At 36.2% G+C, this 19698-nt stretch overlaps 2 protein-coding genes across 2 annotated transcripts; one reads left to right on the top strand and one right to left on the bottom strand.

Annotated features, from left to right (window-relative positions):
* Positions 1-371: 371 nt before the first annotated feature.
* On the bottom strand, positions 372-3256 carry LOC104591918 (cytochrome P450 CYP82D47-like). Its single transcript, XM_010251066.3, has 2 exons — positions 2038-3256; positions 372-1220 (listed from the first exon to the last, which is right to left on the bottom strand). Exons 1-2 carry the CDS (start codon positions 3043-3045, stop codon positions 558-560), a joined length of 1671 nt encoding a protein of 556 aa, XP_010249368.1. The 5' UTR covers positions 3046-3256; the 3' UTR covers positions 372-557.
* Positions 3257-13088: 9832 nt separating this feature from the next.
* On the top strand, positions 13089-19381 carry LOC104591919 (SNARE associated Golgi protein family). The gene is made up of 2 exons (XM_010251067.3): positions 13089-13587; positions 18549-19381. Exons 1-2 carry the CDS (start codon positions 13277-13279, stop codon positions 19042-19044), a joined length of 807 nt encoding a protein of 268 aa, XP_010249369.1. The 5' UTR covers positions 13089-13276; the 3' UTR covers positions 19045-19381.
* The last annotated feature ends 317 nt before the right edge of the window (positions 19382-19698 follow it).

The raw sequence follows: 19698 nt of genomic DNA, 5'->3' as shown, positions 1-19698 counted from the left end.
ACACTTGAAAGGGACAAAAATGCTCTTTGTAATAATGTTTTTTTATGGATGAAGTGGTCATTACCTTATTTACATGAAAATAAAAGAACATGAATAAATACAATTACCTGGATAAATATTTCCTTGAAAATAATTAGCTGGTAAGTGTATTTACCTGGATAAATAACTCATGGAAGTGCAAACGTGATATGATAATATTAGTTCTATTTAAGTTTATATAATCATATATCTTCATGGAATTATATTTTACGGGTGCGGTGAATTCTTGCAATTATAAATGAATCGAATTCAGATCACCATTATTGAAAACGAATCCACCAAATTTGGATAAACGAGCGGCATTTACAGCTGGCCCAAGCTAGCAAAATACAGAAACCGAACACGCTCCATTGCCCCAATTGGTTTATATCAATAATTTTATTTACAATTTCCAAACTATGTATTCAGGTAGATTACTAGGAGAAATAAGAAGAGAGGGAGAGAGAACTTATTATTTTATCTTTTAGTAGTTAAATATAAGGAGGTTTAGATTCATTATTCAAAGATCAAATTTTTGTCTACTGGTTGGTGTTATTATATTGAACTTGAAGGAAAGGAAGGCGTGGGGTGAAAATGACTTGCAATGGCGTAATTCGGGGCATGGTCAAACCGGAACCCTCGGTCATGTCGACAGGTGCTTGGGAGGGTGTCCCCAGCTCAAACTCATGAATTAAGCGGGCAAGCGTCATGTGTATGGTGTGAAGAGCAAATGAAATCCCTGGGCAAATTCTTCTGCCCGACCCAAACGGAATCAACTCGAAGTGTTGACCGCGGACATCAACGTTGATGTGGGTGGTGCTGCCGGCCCCGGTGACGGTGAGAAATCTTTCTGGACGAAACTGGGAAGGGTCGGACGACAGCGTAGGATCGCGTTGTATCTTCCAAAGGTTAACCAAAACACGCGTCCCTGCTGGGACCCTGAAGCCGTGTACGCAGCAGTCTTCGATAGCCTCATGTGGTACGGAGAGTGGACCCGGAGGATACAAGCGAAGTGTTTCCTTCACAACTGCTTGCAGGTACACCAGGTTCTTTATATCATCCGCCTTCACTTCTCTATCCTTCCCAACACATTTCTCCAATTCATCCCGGACTTTTCTCAACACGTGCCGGTTGTTCAGCAGCAAGGAGAGCGCCCATGATAAGGTGATTGCCGTGGTTTCACTGGCAGCCAAGATCAGAGCCTGCTTGTCCAATCACATTCCATCAAGTTGCATCCACGTATATTAAAAAAATATATTTGAGTTAATTAATTAAACTATTGTAGAATTGTCTGTTGTATTACTTATTGTAGCCAAGAATTAATGGAGGATTATTATTTATTAGCAGTTCAATCAATCTTTTTTTTTTCCACGGTCTCATCACAACTTAATTTTATATTGTAAATATAATTAAGAAAGAGAAATAAATGAATAAAGTGTGTAGAAAGGGAAAATTAAGGAATTATATATGGATCGAGCTAGGTTTCAGGTCTTGCAGTAAAATTAACAAAATTTTATGGAATAATAAGAATGAAGTTAATAAGCTTAATTAATTTGTGGATTCTCTTGTAAGTTATAATAAATTAATTATAATGAAATATTAACTTAGCTATATCGTAATTCTAACTAGATATAATTAGGTATAATAATCGGCAGGAGCAGGGTACATATAAGAGTGTAAATGGACCGGTTTTGTCCCTTCAATCTAAAATCAATTTAGACGAACCAATAAGACATATTGAATTGAACCAATTCTCTCTAAAATATTTATTAGATTGGATTGGATCTGGTCTGTCTATAACAAATTTATATTAGATTGGGTTGAATTAAGCCACTATCTGTTCTAAGATAAGATATATGTGTCAATGAACCGGGTTTGGATTAAACTAATCTACATCAAAATAAATTTGAATAGATTGGATTGAATTGGAGCAGTCCAAATTGGTCCAAAACATTTATTGAATTGGACCTGGTCCCAGTATAATTGACACCAGAGAGAGAGAGAGAGAGAGGTACGTACGAGGGCGGTGGCCTTGACAACGGTATCGCGATCGTAGGTGGAGAGGTGAGTATCCTCCTCTAGTATTGAAAGCAGAACATCCATGAAGTCGTCGTCCTGTTGCTGATCATCTCTGTTTCTGTTTCCGCGCCTGCGGTCGCGGTGCTCGTCCAGCCAGCCAACGGCGATGGAGTCCATTTCCTTGGACGCCTTCTTCATGGCACTCTTGTGCCCTTGTAAATCCATCCATTCCAGAAATGGGATGGCGTCGGATGCCACTGAAACCCCTGCCAGTTTAGAGAACTCGATGATTGCCCTTCGAAATTGACGGGCCTCCTTGTCCTCGTCCGATGGGTCGGTGGTGTTGAAATATCGCTTTCCGATAACCATTTTAACGATAACGTTCATGGTCAGGTCCCCGAACCACTGGTTCATTTCCACCGTGAAGGGACGCCTTTGCTTCCTCACCCACAGCTCGTACAGCTCTCTGATGCATTTCCCTACCTCTGCGAACTGAATGTGTTTCAGCGATTCTATCCGACGGTTAGAGAGGAGTTCCAGTGTGGCAATCTTGCGTATCTCTCGCCAGTAGGCACCGTATGGAGCAAACCCGATGATAGCACCACCGTAGGACAGGTATTTCCCGGCGACACTAGTTGGACGACTGGCCAGAGCCCTGTCGTTGGTGGTGAAACACTCTCTTGCCACATCCCAACGGCTCACGACCAGGGTAGGGTACATACCGAACCGGAGCATGAACACCGGACCGTTTCTGTCGGCCATGTCACCCAAGGTACGGAACAGTGGTTTGGGCCCCCCTAGCTGAGCAAGATGGCCGAATATGGGCCATGCACCGGGGGGCTCGGGTGGACGTGGGCGTGCTTGATCCCTCTTCTTCTTGTAGTTGCCGACGACGCCGTTGTTCCATCCGATCCAATAAAGCCCATAAACGACAACCAGAACCAGGGTCGTGGTTACAACAGTCGTTGTCGCACTAGAATACAAGAGAGGAAGTGATGAAAAATCCATACCATACTATATTTAATTAGTAGTAGTACTATTCTGTTTCTCTACTCAGTACTCCGGCAAGGATCCATCGTCAGTCGTAACTCGTTGGATCGATCGATGCAATAAGGGAGGAGCGGAGGAGCTAGAGCTATTGCATGCGCGCTATTCCCTTCCTTTTGTTTTTGTAAGCAGTAGCAGTGAGCGAGGGAGCTCGAGCTCGACTGTAGTACATCTCCTGTTTCTTACCCCATATTTATAACATTACTACCGTAGCAAGCAGTGGCCAGTGGATTGACAATTAATTAGATATTTATTATTATTATTATTATTATTATTATAGGGTTTTGTAAAAGTCATCTTAATTAAGGCCTCTTCGTCAATGTTTTGTATTTATCATAATAAATTAACGAGAGAACCACCGTTCAGCATTGACATTTCACATTTATTTGGTCGCCCTCTCACTTCACTTTGAAAATACCATTCCCCTCACCCACCGAACCAGGTCAGCCTTATGTATTTGAATTAATTATATTATTAATGAGAAATAATGCAATTAATACTTGCAGGTTTCTTAGCTAGGAAAAATGTTTTCCATGTCTAATGTGTAATGTTATCGGGCATCGGCTGACTAAAAATTCTCTTCCGCCTACACGTAAACACTCCTCTACAGAAACGTTAATGCACCGGAAAAAAGAGCCATTCTCGATCTTCTTTCCTATGATGCTACATGCATCACCCAAACTTCAAATAAATAAATAAATAAACGGAAACTTAGTTACCCGACAAATGTTTGGACATCACTATAGAATCAATTTTGCATTCGCCTCCTAAATATCTAGCTTTTTTATTACCCTAAAAAAACAGATTATTCATTTTATAAAAACCAATTTCGATTTCAAATATTATACCAGTTTCAGCTGAATTAAAAGATGAATAAAAACAAAACAAAAAAAAAAATGCCAAATGACAAGTAATCGATGAATGAATTGTTCCCACTCTCAGTACAAGGAAATAATCAATGAATGAAAATCCATAGTTTTCATCAAATGTTTCCTATAAGGTACCAAATGCAGACAAACTGCTCAATTACACGCACGCAAATATGTGATCTTTAAGGCTGTGCATTGTGATAATGCAAATTTGGTATGGTTTTGCATTGATAAATTTATTTTTATGTTTAGTTGTGATAGGTATAAACAAGGGTAAAATACATTTTTGTTTATATTGAACAATTTTGAGTAATAAAGTTTGCTTACATCTTAGGCATCATTTGTTTAGAACTCAATTTGCAACTTATTAAGAAAAAATTTGCTACTTACCAGAGTAAGTGCGATTACTCAGATAAATGTTTCTTATATATGTAAGTAATAAAATTATATTTTTACTTATAAAAAGTTAATATTAAAATAGGTAAAGCTACTTATTCATTCGGGAGATGAATAAAATTTTACTTATTCATAATGCAATATATATATATATATATATATATATATATATATATATATATATATATATATATATAATAAAATTGATCAATAGTAAAAAGATATCCACCGACCAACTTTACCTCCTTATTCACTGCTAAACGAATGGGGCCTTAAATGCAAACATCAAACAAGAGTTTTTTATGAGAAAATAGAAAAATGCAAACATCAAAATAGAAGCATGGTCCCATGTTGTTTCTTAATTGTTATAAATAAAAAGTATGTTTTTTTAAAAAACAAAATGACAAAGGAGGTTAATTAATAAAAATATGTAATAACTTTTTTCCGGTAATCGAGTAAAACAATTTAGGTGACATCGCATTTTTTGAATTGAGGGTCGAAATAACCATTATTAATTGCACTCGCATTATTTTTTTTTTCTCAAATTATTATTTCTTCTCAATCTCAACCCTTTACGTTCACACTGTCTACTTTTATCTTTCAATTAATTGAACGTCTACCTGGGGGGGAGGGGGATTTCAAAGAATTCAAAGCTTATACAATACAATACCAGGGATGTGTTTTCTAGGGTCTTTTGACAAGTTATCATATTACTGAGTGTAAAATGTTTGACTGTCGTGATGACAGCATGCGCTGTCTACAGGGATTTCCCAGGTCCTTACACGACACGTTGGTCTGTATGATAACTTTACACAATTCAATCCGCGTTCTAACACCTTTGAGGCTTTGACTATATATATGGTAAGTTTAGTAAGGCTGAATTGAGTTTGAATATTTTTATAATATTAACATATAAATGTTGAAAGACAATATCTAATTTGTTTGGAGTCTTTTGACAAACATTAGTTTAGGTGACGTATATGAACGTCTAATCCTTACTCTGATGCAGGGTCTGCGTCAGCGGTTGCTAATTTTCTATTCCTCCATGGTTTGTGCTTTAAGGCAAGACCAGTTTGTGCTGGGTCTGGGATAACAAATAGAGGGTGAGTGATTAATTGTGTTAAAGTTATGGGTACAAGTGAACAACACTAAAATTAATTGGTTTAAATACACTAATACTTTTAATAGGGTAAAAGAATTAAACATACCCTTAGTTTAAATATATGACCCTAAATTTAAGTATACCTTTTGAGTTGAACTCACATGACTTAAACATACTCTCCATCAATAAGACCTCACATGTTTTTACTCTTGGGGTAATTCAATTAATTTTTACTCTTTTGGTTTAACAAGCAAAATTGAGTATGAAACTCATGAGATTGTCTTTCTGATTGATTTTTTTTTTCTTCTTGAAAATTTGAAAGAAAATAAAGGACAAAAGGGGGTATAAGGTATGTTGTTTAGCCCTCTTGAAAAACCTAGGACATATTTAAGTTAATTAATGAAAATTCAAGATACATTTAAGTTTTGGGGGTTTTTATTGCTTATTCCATTGCATAAATTTTTAGGATTTTATACAATTAAGAAAAATGACAAATGGAAAAGGAATGGTATAATAAAAGTGGGAGTTTGGAACAATAATACATTTAGAAAATCAATAAACATTTATGAGAAAGAAAAGATCATAATAAATTTCCAAAAAAAAGTCTCTCTCTCTTTTATCCAACTAGATATATATTGGTCAGAGATATAAAACATCCAGAAAAAAAGACCGAAGTCATCGAAATGGGAGAAGGAATTGGTGATCATACTTCATTATATATATACTTCAGTTCAAACTTCAAAGTCTTACGTCGGCTTCCTACTTCCGAAAAATCAATTTATTTAAACTGTGATGTTTGTTATTAAATTGAATACTATTTTGTGGCCAAATAAGTCAATTAACGCGCGGAACTTATCATGTGAAACAACATGATAGAATTTTGTTCCTTCCCAGAACACTGGCGGATAGAATTAATCAAAATTTTAATTGCTATATGAAACGGACATAACTATTTTGTTTGTTTGGCCACCTTCAATCGTCAATAATATGAATATTGACTTTGGTAATCTAATATTGCACCTCCGCTTCAAGAGGTTCTATATTTATATTTGATGGTAATATGAATTTTGAAGGTGTTTTAATTATATTATTTGTTTGGTGTTTATATTTAAACAAGGTTTCTTAATTAAACGTTAAATGCCGAAGCAAAGCATAAGTCTACAAGTGTTTTACATGTTTTGTTTTAATTTTTAGGATAAATTGCTGAAACCCAATGTTTTCAATTCGTTATTAATTTAGTTAGTTGAATCGTTTGAACTGTTAATCGGTTAAGATTTCAAGTTCCGTTGAGCAAAATCCGGAGAAATGTTAAAATTCGTTGATTTTGTTAAAAGCGTTCGATTCAGATGGTTAGATTGTTGAGCCAGTCAACCCAATGATGGGATTGCAAGTTGCATATAAACTTTGGGAGGCCATAACTTTTCACTCCTATGTCTGATTGAAGTGTTTTGATTTTTGATTTTGAATAACCTTTTGAGATCTACGCATGTCAAAGCACCTACGCCCTGCTATTTTCACGAAAAACTCCTTTTTGCTTGAAATTACAATTTTTAATATTTTAATAAATAAAATAATAAAATTAAATTTAAAAACATAATTATATATTATTTATTGAATATATATATATATATATATATATATATATATATATATATATATATATATTAAGCTGAAATATGTACTTAAGAAGGCCTTAGGATGAAGTAAATGTAATCTAAAATTATTTTTTGACTTTTTTCATAAAAATTATAAGAATGTATTTTTACCAACTCTTTCTCTCTCTTTCTTGTTTTTTTTTTTCTTTCAAATTATAAGAATGCCATCTCTCTCCTTATACATTACAAGAATGACAAAACTAGTGATCGAGATAAGAAAATAAATTTCTTTGACCAAATTGCCCGTTTAAACCTGAAATAGCCGAAGTTACTATTCATTATCTTCCTCCTCCCACACTCAAACACAGAACTCGGCGGGAAAGTCTTCCTTCGATCTCTTCTCTTACTCTCTATCTGACTTCTCTTTCTTCCTTACTCTGCCTTTCCCTATCTCCGCCCGCCACTATAGCTCAAGCCAACAGTGGCCTGTCAATTTTCGGTATAGTATTACAAGTATTTCGGTGATTTATCACCATTTTTTTCGAATCCTTATTGTCTCACAACGTTAACATCAGTTTCCTTCATCCATTTCGGCTTTCCCCAACAATATACAAAACCCCCTGTTCATATACCAGTTGAGCGATGTTGTTGGCAGTTTCTCTACACCTGCCACCATTGGTTGATAAGCCTCGAGTACGAACTACACCTTAAGCATCGCTTCTTCCTACCGCGTTGCTAATCATATCGCGGATTGATGTTTTGTTTGAAGACAAATAACAAGTCGAAACAGATTGTGGTATCCCTTGTTGCAGCAAATGAACCCAGACCAAAATACGAGCAGGTAAGTTCTATTATTATGCCCATGCATTTTGGTATGAAGCGATCAGGATTTGAGGAAAATTGTCAGAACTGGTGATAAGGCATCAGCTGAACCAGGTTCTGGTAAAGTGGTATATGGTCTGATGATGATGCCGAGAAGAAGAATGAGAGAAAGGAGAAGAAAGAAAAAAAAGAGAAAGAGGATGAAAGAGAAAAAAGAAAAGGAAAGAGAAAAGGTGAGAGAGATCAAATTGGAGAGAAGATGGTCGTGCCTAGTTCGGTGTGAAAGGAAGAAGAAGGTGAATAGCGTTCGAACGATTCTTTAGCTTGATAGAAGAGAGAGATGCCAAGAAAGTAAAGAACTCGAAGGGGAAAAAGTCCTCTTACGAGTCTGTCTTTTAGTGAAAACAATTTTGTTTTAGAAAATTAAAAATCTTTTCTGTTCATGTTTTCTGCCATTATTTTAAAAATATATTGATTTTGTCAAATGACCAAATTTAGTCATTTATTTTGTAAAAAGCCCTACTTAAAATATATAGACGTTGAGGTGGCATGGTCTGAAATGTTTGATCCATTCGGTTAAACCGGTGGCCTATGATCTAGAGGTAAAAATGGTTTAGCTTTTGGTCGCTTTTTAAATCACTTGTGAAACATTTTCTAAAGTTATTCACGGTTGTTGAGATCTCTCCTCAAATTTGATAATGGTAATCACCTCCCTGTATTCCTGACATAATTGCAAGTAGATCTCTTTTGTTAGAAATTTCTATGAAGAAACATTAAAATATCCAAAATACCCATATAATTATTATTGACACTGGTTTCTATAGAAAAAAATAATACAAACTTTATAAATAAAAAAAATATAAAATTTAAAGTTGCAGCTTTCCCTTTAAACAATTGATATGAAGGGCAATTTTAAAATTGCAGCTTTTACGTGAAACTTACACGACGCAATTGCTACAATGACCAAGCCGTATTTGGCATGGCCCATATCGTGTGTCACAACTCTATCCTCCATGGAATCAATCCCTTGTGTTGTAAGTAGAAATGTTAGCAAGGTGGGTTTTGGCGCAAGGCACCCCTCTTTGCGTAATTCTCGAATTTTTTCCACCCAAGGTAATTACCTAAAATTAAATTAATTTTGTAAGTGCTTTAGAAATGAGGCTATGAATATTCTAGAAATTAGATTATAAATGTAGGGGTGTTTTAGAAATATGATTATTAGATTCAAGAAATTTTAGAAATTTAAGAGAAATTCAAGGATATTTCTTTTGGTTTCTAAAGGAAGAGAGTACTAGCAGGACTAGGGGGTAGTGAAACCCCAAATGTCTTTTGGAACTTAATTCTACAAGTTTCCTGGTCGTGAGAGATGTTATCCAGGTCCAAAAGCAAAGTGACCTCGGTTGACTAATCAATCCACAAGCTGGTTTGCCTCACGGAACATGTGAACCAATTGAATGAGCTTTCCACTTTACTCTCATTTTCTTTGATGATATGTTCATGGGGATTTACTTTGCTGTAATAGTGTCAATAATTAGGTGTGAGTTTCCCTCAATTATAACCCCTTCACATTTAATACGGCTTCCAAGGCTGTCCGCGCTTTAACAATTGAAATTGAATACATGCCAATCTTCTTACAATGGAGATTAATGATGTTGCCTTATATCTCTCTTTCAATCAAACAATTGCAGTTTGACCATCTCTTTGACATCGAGTATCAAAATCGAGTTTTAAAAATTAAGGATATTTTAAAATTTAATATTAAATCTAGAAAAAAATTATTAATTTACCACAATTTCAAGGCAAATTCAGGAAATCAGATGCAAACCCCATTCCATATTCGTGACAAAAATATTTTCTTCATCTCCACTCCCACCTTATAGGGAGGTGCCTTGATTTTAAAAATATCGAGTCGGTACTTTCAGTTTTTTTTTTTTTTTTTAAATACCAAACCGATCAGTTTGATTAATCGATTTTTTTTTTTCGACTTGTCTTGTTCACCCTAATTATTTGACTCTGGACCTGGACCCGTACAACGCTGCACTCTACTGATCCGAACTTTCATCATATCTGGCACCAAACGTTCCGACAAATACACCGGAGGTTTGTTTTGAAAACTAGGAAGATGGCATTCATCATCACAGAGAAGAACAAATTCATTTCATAAAGATTTGTTTTGAAAATTTAATGAATTCAAAATTCCAGACCAACTTAATGGAAACATCATCATAGAGAAAATGGCATTCATTGTATGCTATCCATGAGTTGTTTTCACATACATATACCCACAGAGCACCGTTACTGTGTATCGGAAACATCATCCCATAAATGACAAGTTTACATCAGTGCCCTACAACGTCCCACTGTACATGGGAGATATTCCCAATACAAGGTTGGTAGGTGCTATGGGGCATTGTGGGGCGCCCCCTTTTGGGATACTGATGTAAACTCATGAATGACAAGGGAGTTATTTCTAAAACATCATTGGGAGATATTCCCACAGGTTTGTTATTCCCAATACAATGTTGTCCAAAAGACATGATATTGAAAGGGGGAAGGAATTTGACCAATCAAAACTCCTCAATTTTAACGGCAACTTTAAGGTACTAATATCAATAAAAGTAATATTTAAAAAAAATTAAAAATATGTTAATTTTTTAAAAATAATATCAATTAGGGGCAAAACACAGTATTCATATTCTTCCTCTTTTTATATATTTATCAGCGTCATTGTCCGTTGCCGCCTCTGCCTATTTCTGCCCGCCTACTTCTGCCCACCTCTGACAACGTTGCTAGAAGCGGAGGCGGAGGTGGCAGCGTTGGGCAGAGGAATGACCATTAGCGCAGCCGCTGCCTCTACTTCCACCCACCTCCGGCAACGTTGCCAGAGGCGGAGGTGGCATCGTTGGGCAGGGGAATGACCACCAGCGCCGCCGCCGCCCACCTCCAACAACATTGCTAGAGGTGGCGTTGCCGATGGCACTGATGAATGGATTGCAAGAGGAAGAAGGTGAATAGTTTTTTTTGCCCTTAATTGATATTATTTTTAAAAAGTTAACCTATTTTTAAATTATTTTAAAAACATTACTTTCATTGATATTAGGGTGCAAAAGTTGCCCTTATATACTATCACTTCTATGATACCGGTTGGAGTCCACATCTATTCCTCACAAAATGCTCCCACACCTCACAACATGTTTGAATAGGAACTTGAATATTATTTATTATTCATGGGAGATGTTCCCATTACACGGAGGGATGTGGCTGTGAGTAGCGTTGTGTGAGGAGTATATCACAACACTGTTGACTGATTATAAGTTTTTCGAGTATTATGTCTTTCCAGTATCATGGTTGATTTTTATTTTATTTATTATTATAATATAAAAAAAGGAAACGCATGATCTGCAAAAAGATTGGGATCATTGATTTAACTTAGGCATTTCATTGGCACCTCACGGCCTCATCTATTTTGCAGGTCTTATAAGTATGAATGTCAGTTTTCCTCTATAATTTATAAAATCAAGGCACCTCCCTATAATGCGGGGGTGGGGAGGGAGAAAATATTTTTGTCACGAATATGGAATAGAGTTTGCATCTAATTCTCTGAATTTGTCTTGAAACATGTGAGGTGTGGGGAGCATTTTCCGTGAGGAATAGACGTGGACTCCTCCAACTGGTATCATAGAAGTGATAGCATGATTTTTTATTAAAATTCAATAGTTTTGATTGGTCGAATTCCTTCCCTCTTTTTAGTATCATGTCTTTTTGTTAGTGTCATAAAACTTTCCTTAAGTTAATGTTTGTTACCCACGAGTTGTTTTTACATCTTTACCCGTCGAGAATTACAGTTATGTATTGGAATATCTCTTTTGTTAATCATGAATTCACATCAGCACCCCATAAGGGGCGCCCCACAGTACATCCTGACCTTGTATTGGAAATATCTCCCACATCAAAATGATGTGCTGTGGAGTGTTGTGGGGCACTGATGTAAAACTAGTCGTTTATGGGGAGATATTTTTAATACACACCGGTGGTGTTTTATGGGTAGGTATGTGAAAACAATTCGTGGATAGCATTTAGCATATCCATCTTCTTTGTTAGGGGAGGAGCAAAATTTAAATTATATATAAAAAAAAAAACATTGTTTTATTTGTCTTTCATAAAAACCCCATATTAGACCCAAAACCTCCTACCATATTTCTCTCCAAGCTCTATTTCATTTTTTTGTTTTTGCAAAATATATATATACCTTACGAAAAGTTAAGTCAATTACATTGAGAATTAAGTAATAATTACAAAGGATTTGGGAGTTGCCACAAAGCCTATAACCAATAGATATACTTAACATATTTTTTTTCATTAAATTTTCAAACAAAAAAATAAACTTTTATGAAATGAATTTGTTCTTCTCTGTGACGACGAATGCCATCTTCCTAGTTTTCAAAACAAACCTCCGGTTTATTTGCTAGAACGTTTATCGGTGCCAGAGATGATGAAAGTTTGGATCGGTAGAATGCAGGGTTGCATGGGTCCAAGTCCAGAGAATTAGGGGTGAGCAAGAAAATCGAATCTGAACTGAATCAAATAAAAAAAACTGATCGAAATTAAGCAAAAAAATTGGTTGATCAAAGCGGTTGGTTTGATATTTTTAAAAATCAAAGATACCGATTCGGTTTCAGTTAAACAATATATAAAACCGGTGATTAATAGAACCAACTGATATACATATATTTCTATATATATTATAAATAAATAAATATGCATTATGTATAAATATATATTTATAATATATAATATATTATTTATTATTTAAAATATACTATTATATATATTTATATATTTTTTATAATATATATACTGTAAAAAACCAAAAAACAACAAATTGAAGATTGAACCGTCGATTAACCGATCGGCTTGATTCGATTTCCATTACCAGTTTTTGATAAACCGGTAGTACGGTTCGGTTTCAAAACTATACCCACAGTTCGGTCCCCTAATAAGCGAGGATAGGATTTTGTTTGGACTTTGGAGTTAGCTCCGTACGCGCTGAGGGGATTTGCGTGTGGAAGGACACTTGACGGCCTTTCATTGTGTGAAACGTTTTTTGGCGTCAGGCCGTTGGCGCAGATTTTAAGTTTTTAACTCTTGTACGGCTGAAATGTGCTGTGAAAACGGTGTGAGCACAATTTTGTAAGCACCTGTTCACCGCATCCGATTTTTGTTTTAGATGAGCCGATTCGCAACTCACTCCTCTTCTCCCATCCTCTCCCACTCTAGAGACACTCTGTCCGACAAAAACCAGATTTGGGGTGGGGGGAGGGATGATCATGGTGGATTAGGACTTGTGGAGGAACGAAGCAATAACCCAATCCCCTAATCCGTTCCTGTGTCTTCGTTGTTGAAGCAAAATGGGAATGATGGGCCGATTATCGACGGTTGCTATTGTGGTGGCGATTTTTGGGATCCTGAGAGCCGTCAGCAAGCAGTACGGATGGGATAAAGATGCGGCTCTGCAAGTGTTTCGACATTTATCAGACCAATTGGGATTCTGGGCCATCCCTCTCTACGTTCTCCTTCACACTCTTACCCTCGCCCTCTGCTTGCCCTCTGCCATTTTCTTCGAAGCCGGTGCTTCGCTTCTTTTCGGCTTTTTCCCTGGTGTTCTCTGCGTCTTCTCTGCCAAGGTTCTCGGGGCTTCTCTCTCCTTCTGGATCGGCAGGTGATTTCTTTTCGTTTTCTTTATATTGTTGTATAGAATTTTTCTTTCTGGGGGATTGTGTTCTTAATAGTCTTTCTTTTGGTGATTTGTCAGTGTTTTCGACGAAACTTGTTTGCAAGAATAGTATTTTTTCTTAATTTTTCTTTCGTGGATGTTAAGATTGTTATAATCTCCTGCATTTATTTATTGGCATGCTATTGATTGACTTGGTCAAATTTGAGCCTTTTGGGATTCATGGTAGGCGATTACAAATGAACTTAGGTTTTCGAAGAATTCTATAGCTGGTCCACTAGTTTGTCTACAGGTTAGATGCATAGGTTGGTTTGGTGGAAGTTATAGTTTACTTCTTTCCTTTTGATATGTATTTTAAATTCACTTAGGTCAAGTGTTTTTTTTTTTTTTTTCTTTGGTTAAGGAAGTTTCAAGTGAAAGGAAATAATCACCTGTCAACTTCTTTGTATTTACAAGAATGACGAAAGGAAACCGGCACTTCATAGAGAGGTCAACATCTCCTTCCAATGGATTCCAAGGCCAGCTAACTCTTGGGCTGATAGCTTGGCCATGGGAGGGGTTGGGAGAATAGATTTCTACTGGGGATTTTCTTATATAATTTTCATTATGAACATGAAAAATAATAAGAATAATGAATACAATGTAAACAAATTTTTGTTGCAGAATATCCAGAAACATGTTTGTTCTGCTAGTGCATGCCCAAGTGTGTATGTGACTGAAGCAAATGCACTACCTGTCCAAACTCCAACCCGTTCAGTATTATGGGTTCAGAGTTGCTCATCTGAAACTGGGAAAAAAGCATAGGTGGATGCTTCAATAACCAGCTGCCGTGGGCCCATGGCAGCATTCAAATAGGGTTTGGGTCAGTCAGGGTTCAGAAATTCCAACTAGCCTCAAGCTGTTCATTGTTTGTTTAAATATGCCTAGTCAAATAGAGGAAAAAGTATAATTAATTTGCTGCCAGGGAGGTTTGCCACCTTTATGAGAAATTGAGGTTTCTTTGTTTTTATTAAATCAACAAGTAAATAGAGACGGGGAGATATGAGAAAAATCACTCAACATCTGTTGCTCATACTGTCTTGTATTGTGTTCTATGTAACCAATCACAAGTGAATACACCAGTGCTCCATACACATGGGGCCCACATGTCACTGTACAAAACACTGGTGTTCACTTGTGATTGGTTAAGTAGCCCAAAATACATGGTGGTGCAAGCAGCAGGTCTGGGTTCGAGAAAAATATACAAGGGTAATAAAGATAAACAATATTGTAGAGTTCAAAAGAATTACTTGGTGTTGGTCTATTTTGACCTAAGTATCTTTAATACCACTACATTCAAGGTCAATTTTTCTACATTTTATCTTTTCATAACTGACATTTAGTTGATTGCTTTTGTTTCTTTTACTACCAAACAAGCAAACAGCTAAACCACCAAGCGACCACTTTTTACTGTGTACAGCAAAAACCCAATACAACATGCCCCCGCCAGGGGGGATTCCCAAAGCATAGTGATGCTTTGAAGACTATTCTCAGCACATCTATACACACTTTTTACTTCGTGACAAACATAATTTTTAGAATAAAGCTGGATTTGGGTTATTATGACCCCCATCCCCCAAATGGTTGTTCATCTTTCTCCAAATGTGAAGAAGAGTGTTGCCTCTTGTAGGAAAATGTTAACTTGTTCCTAACTGCATTCTCTTTTTTATGAAAGGTAGGTAAGTTATATTAATTGTGGGCATTCAAATTGTAAATTACAGTACTATTACATGACTTTTAGTCAGCTGCTTCATGCATTATATTATTGAGATTTCTAACTGTTGTCATAGAACTTGTTTTCACCATTGAAATTTATTGTATTTTAAGCTGATATCTTGTCTGACTGATCTCCTAATGAGACACATTAAAGTGTTGGCTCTCATTATCTGGATTATTGACAAATAGGAAGTTATGGGGCTCAGACTAGTTTACATGTCTTGTCATCCAAGACTTAAACTGTTACCACTGGTAAATTCTTGCCCCCTTTTTGTGTGGGTAGGTGTTCTTGAGTGAGTTTATTGTTGAACTTGGGCTTCTGAGTTGTGGCTGGCTATATGACATAGGATTGGAATGGGAAAGTCCTACAATCTGCATGTAGTGGAAGAGAATACTTGTAAGGTGGTTTTCAGATATGAAAAGAGGGTCAAATGCAGCCAGAGAATGAAGAAGAAAAGAGGATATCCAGATCTAGATTTCGGATCACTAGAAAACTGGATTGGCACTAGAGAAGAAGAGAGAGGGGGGCCAATACTCAAATGTTAATTCATTCATCAAAACTGAAAATTGATTAAAGGGACTGAAGTACCATCTAGTGGAATGGGATTGTGTTTGTAGGGATAAAAAGGAGGGAGGTTTGGGAATTAGAAGAGTGTGGTTATTTAATATGGTGCTTTTGGAGAAGTGGTTATTTGAGATTTGGACTTGAAAGGGATGCTTTGTGGAGAAGGGTGGGACACCAAAGAAGTGAAGTCTTCTTTTGGAGTATGTGTTTGGGAAGTAATAATGAGCTTTTGATTAGCTTTTCTTGATTTTGTTTCCTTCAAGGTTGGGGATGGTTCAACCATAAAATTTTGGGAAGATGATTCAATGGGAATTGGAAAATTTTGTGATTTTTGCCCACATTTGCATAGGTTAAGTAGAAAGAGCACTTTATTGCATAGAATCTTGAAGCAATTCAAGAAAGAGTTGTTTGGTGTCCAAAATTCAGAAGATCCTCTTGTATGGGGAGTTGGGGAATTTGTGGATTTACTCTCAAAATTACAATTGGTTGAGGTGCAAGTTGATAGGAGAGATCTTAGGTGGTGGGAAGAATCCAATAATGACATATTCTCTACTAAATCCTTTTGCAAGGCTTTACTAAGGAATTGAGTGGAGAAATTGGAATTGAGGGACTTTGGGGGAAATCCTATTCCACGTAGGGTGGAAGTGTTTGCTTGGCTAGTTGCTTTGGACAGTACTCTAAGCTGGATTGCATTCAAACAGGGGCCATCCAATTGGCTGGAAGGTGTTACTTACTTGATGCTGCTGAGGAGAATGTGCTGCATCTTTGCTTTCGTTGTCCTTCCTCGAACTTCATTTGGGGATATTTCTTTGGTCTCTTCAAAGCTAATATAGTGGAACCAAGGCCTCTGGGAGATATTTTTGCTTGTTGGCCTACAATGAGAGGAAATATCAAGGCAAAGATTGTGTGGAGTTGTATACTTTTTGTCATATGTTGAGATGTATGGAAAGAAAGAAACAAAAGGATTTTGAAGACAAGGCTAGGGGAAGAGATTGAATCACTTTATTATGCGGGAAAAGGAAGATATTGGATTGGGTTCTTATACTTCCAGAATTTGAAGGGGTGTCAAAGGAAGATCTTGTTGCTCGTTTTTGGTCTTCTTGATGTGGAATCAAGCAGCTAGTTTATGTTTTGCTCTTTATTTTTGGATGTATTTTCTTTTTGAAATTGTATGTGGAAATGAATTTATGGTGGTTTCTCATCACACTAGCTGTACTGTTTTTCTTTTATTAACAGTGTATTCCTTTTTATTTATTACCCAAAAAATCCCAACAGGTAGGGTTTACTGGTCCAAACTCCAAATTCAAACATGGCTCAAGAAAAAAGAGGAAACTTTTCTGGTAATTATTGAAATTTACAGAATTACCCTTCCAGGACCTATGTGTGAAAAGCCTGGTTTTCCTGGGTATGGTTCAAAACATTCTGCAATCACAAGAAGGCCTCTTCTTCACCCGCATTACTATAGCTTGCTCTACATGCATTATTATAGCTAGCTATCTTATAATAAAGTGTAATATATTGGTCTTTTAAGAGAGGAAAAGATCTGGGGTATTATTATTATTATTATTATTGTTGTTGTTGTTGTTGTTGTTATTATAGATAGCTGTCACCTCTCTTAACAAGTACATTATATATATGGAGGAGGGATCAAAACAGATCTAACTGTGTACACTTTTGATTTTACATTTAATACTATATACATTACCTTTTTCAAAAACGCAAAAAAAAAAAAAAGATATTTGGTTATATAATGCTGCTTTGCAGCGCACTGATATATCTTAATAGCTCATAAGATATTGGACCTAGCGAACTCATGATGAAGAGACTCATCACTCGTGAGGTTATAAAGTGAGCGTCCTTTTAATTCTTTGGACGATATAGTGCGGTCACATACACATACACGGGGGTGAGCAAATGAGTTGGTTGTACCAATTGGAACCGACCTTGAACCATCAGTTTTTGGGTAGGGTCTGGTTCCAAATTCTTGGAACTGAACCCCACCCAGGCCAGTTTCAGGGTCTAGGGGTTTACCCTACCCAAACCAACACAGAGAACCAGCCTTAATTGACCTTGGTGGAACTGGCCTGGGTGTAATTAGAAATTTGCACTTGGCATATGGGTTATGTGTGTGAAGTTGGGCTATAGATTAGTAATGATGATGTATATAGGTTTATAGATATGTTTTATTTTCACTGAGATTGAATGACTCTATGGACTTGAAATGTGGAATGTCTATGATAAATTATTATACAAAGTCAAAGCTTTGAAAGGAAAAAGCAGCATATTATTATTATTATTATTATTATTATTATTATTATTATTATTATTATTATTATTATTATTATGTTCCAGGTTCTGCCTTGGAACCGAACCAAACTGACTCATGCTCACCCCTCACACACACCTCAACCGTATATAAAAATTGTTTAGAAGAAAAATAAGATGTAATCTCAGGAAATAAAAAATCACTGAGACAAGAAAAACCAAAGGAATGCCATCACCTGTTCTCTTTTTGTTTCCTATTTGCCATTATTGCATTTAACTTCAAGAAAATAATATCTTTCATCTGTGTTTTTTCCTTATTGCTGCCAAAGACCTTTTGTAACTGGTTTTCCTTTTGTTTATTTAGGCTTCTTTTTAGGAATTCAAGCTCAGCAATGGAGTGGGCCCAGAGAAGCCAGTACTTTCACCTTCTATCTAGAGGAGTTGAACGAGATGGCTGGAAATTTGTTCTCCTAGCTCGTTTTTCACCTATCCCCTCATATGTCATCAACTATGCTCTAGCTGCTACAAAAGTGGGATTTCTTGTCGATTTTCTGCTCCCTACAGTACTCGGCTGCTTGCCAATGATTTTACAGAATACGTCCATTGTTAGTCTTGCTGGTGCTGCTGTAGCCTCAGCCTCTGGCTCAGAGAAATCTCAGCTATTATCCTCTCTCTTTCCCTTACTTGGGATTGTATCAAGCATTCTCATCTCATTGAGGATCAAAAAGTACACTTCAGATATCTCAGTGGCTGAACCATCTTCTGGTGAGAGTACAAATGACTGTAATAATGTTGTTGATCAGTCTCAAACTACCATCAATAAGAAAAGTGGTAGCAAGCTGACAAGGAAGCAAGAATAGATTCATCTTTGGTATTCACGTTTCCTCCTGTCTATTTTCTATAGAAATGAAACATGAATTAGCAATTGGGATTGAAAACTTTATCTTTTTTTTTTTTTTTTTTTTTTTTTTTCTAGAGCTGTGTTCGCTACTATCAAATTGTTGGCTTGTTGCCACTTTGCAAGGGCAAAGGAATGAATACAAGGAGCGGACCACTTGAGACTTGAATCATTGAGTGTTGGCTTCAATTGCCCTAGAACATGGCAATCCGGATTCGGATATCCCTCCTGATCCTAACAAATCGGATGGGATCGGAAAATCTGATCTGTTAATTATAAAATATTATATATTATTTACATATTATATTTGTATATTCTATATATTATTTATATAATTATATATTATATATTATATATTATTTATATTACTTTATCTAGTTTTTTTATTATAATTCTAATCAAATCGGATATCCCATAACATATTCGAATCATGTTCTTGAAAATCCGATGGATTCTTATCAGATTTGGATTAGTCGGATTTTCTTAACGGATTGGATCGGTTCGGTTATGCCCTTACTGAACCGATTCGATCTGGTTGCAGCCCTAGGTATTGAAATTCATAAAATGCAAAAAAAAAAAAAAGAAAAAAGAAAAGCAAAAACTCTGCGCACATCGC

The sequence above is a fragment of the Nelumbo nucifera genome, chromosome 4 (genome assembly GCF_055504915.1).
Source record: "Nelumbo nucifera cultivar China Antique chromosome 4, China Antique-T2T, whole genome shotgun sequence".
In the NCBI taxonomy this organism is placed as follows: Eukaryota; Viridiplantae; Streptophyta; class Magnoliopsida; order Proteales; family Nelumbonaceae; genus Nelumbo; species Nelumbo nucifera.
This window is presented reverse-complemented; position numbering and strand designations above follow the sequence as displayed.

Bases quoted from the DNA above. Each gene is read 5' to 3' on its own strand.
- LOC104591919 (XM_010251067.3), top strand. From the start codon at position 13,277: ATGGGAATGATGGGCCGATTATCGACGGTTGCTATTGTGGTGGCGATT. The intron at 13,588-18,548 runs GTGATTTCTTTT...TTGTTTATTTAG, and splicing joins CTCTCCTTCTGGATCGGCAG to GCTTCTTTTTAGGAATTCAA.
- LOC104591918 (XM_010251066.3), bottom strand. From the start codon at position 3,045: ATGGATTTTTCATCACTTCCTCTCTTGTATTCTAGTGCGACAACGACT. The intron at 1,221-2,037 runs GTACGTACCTCT...TTGGACAAGCAG, and splicing joins TTGTCAAGGCCACCGCCCTC to GCTCTGATCTTGGCTGCCAG.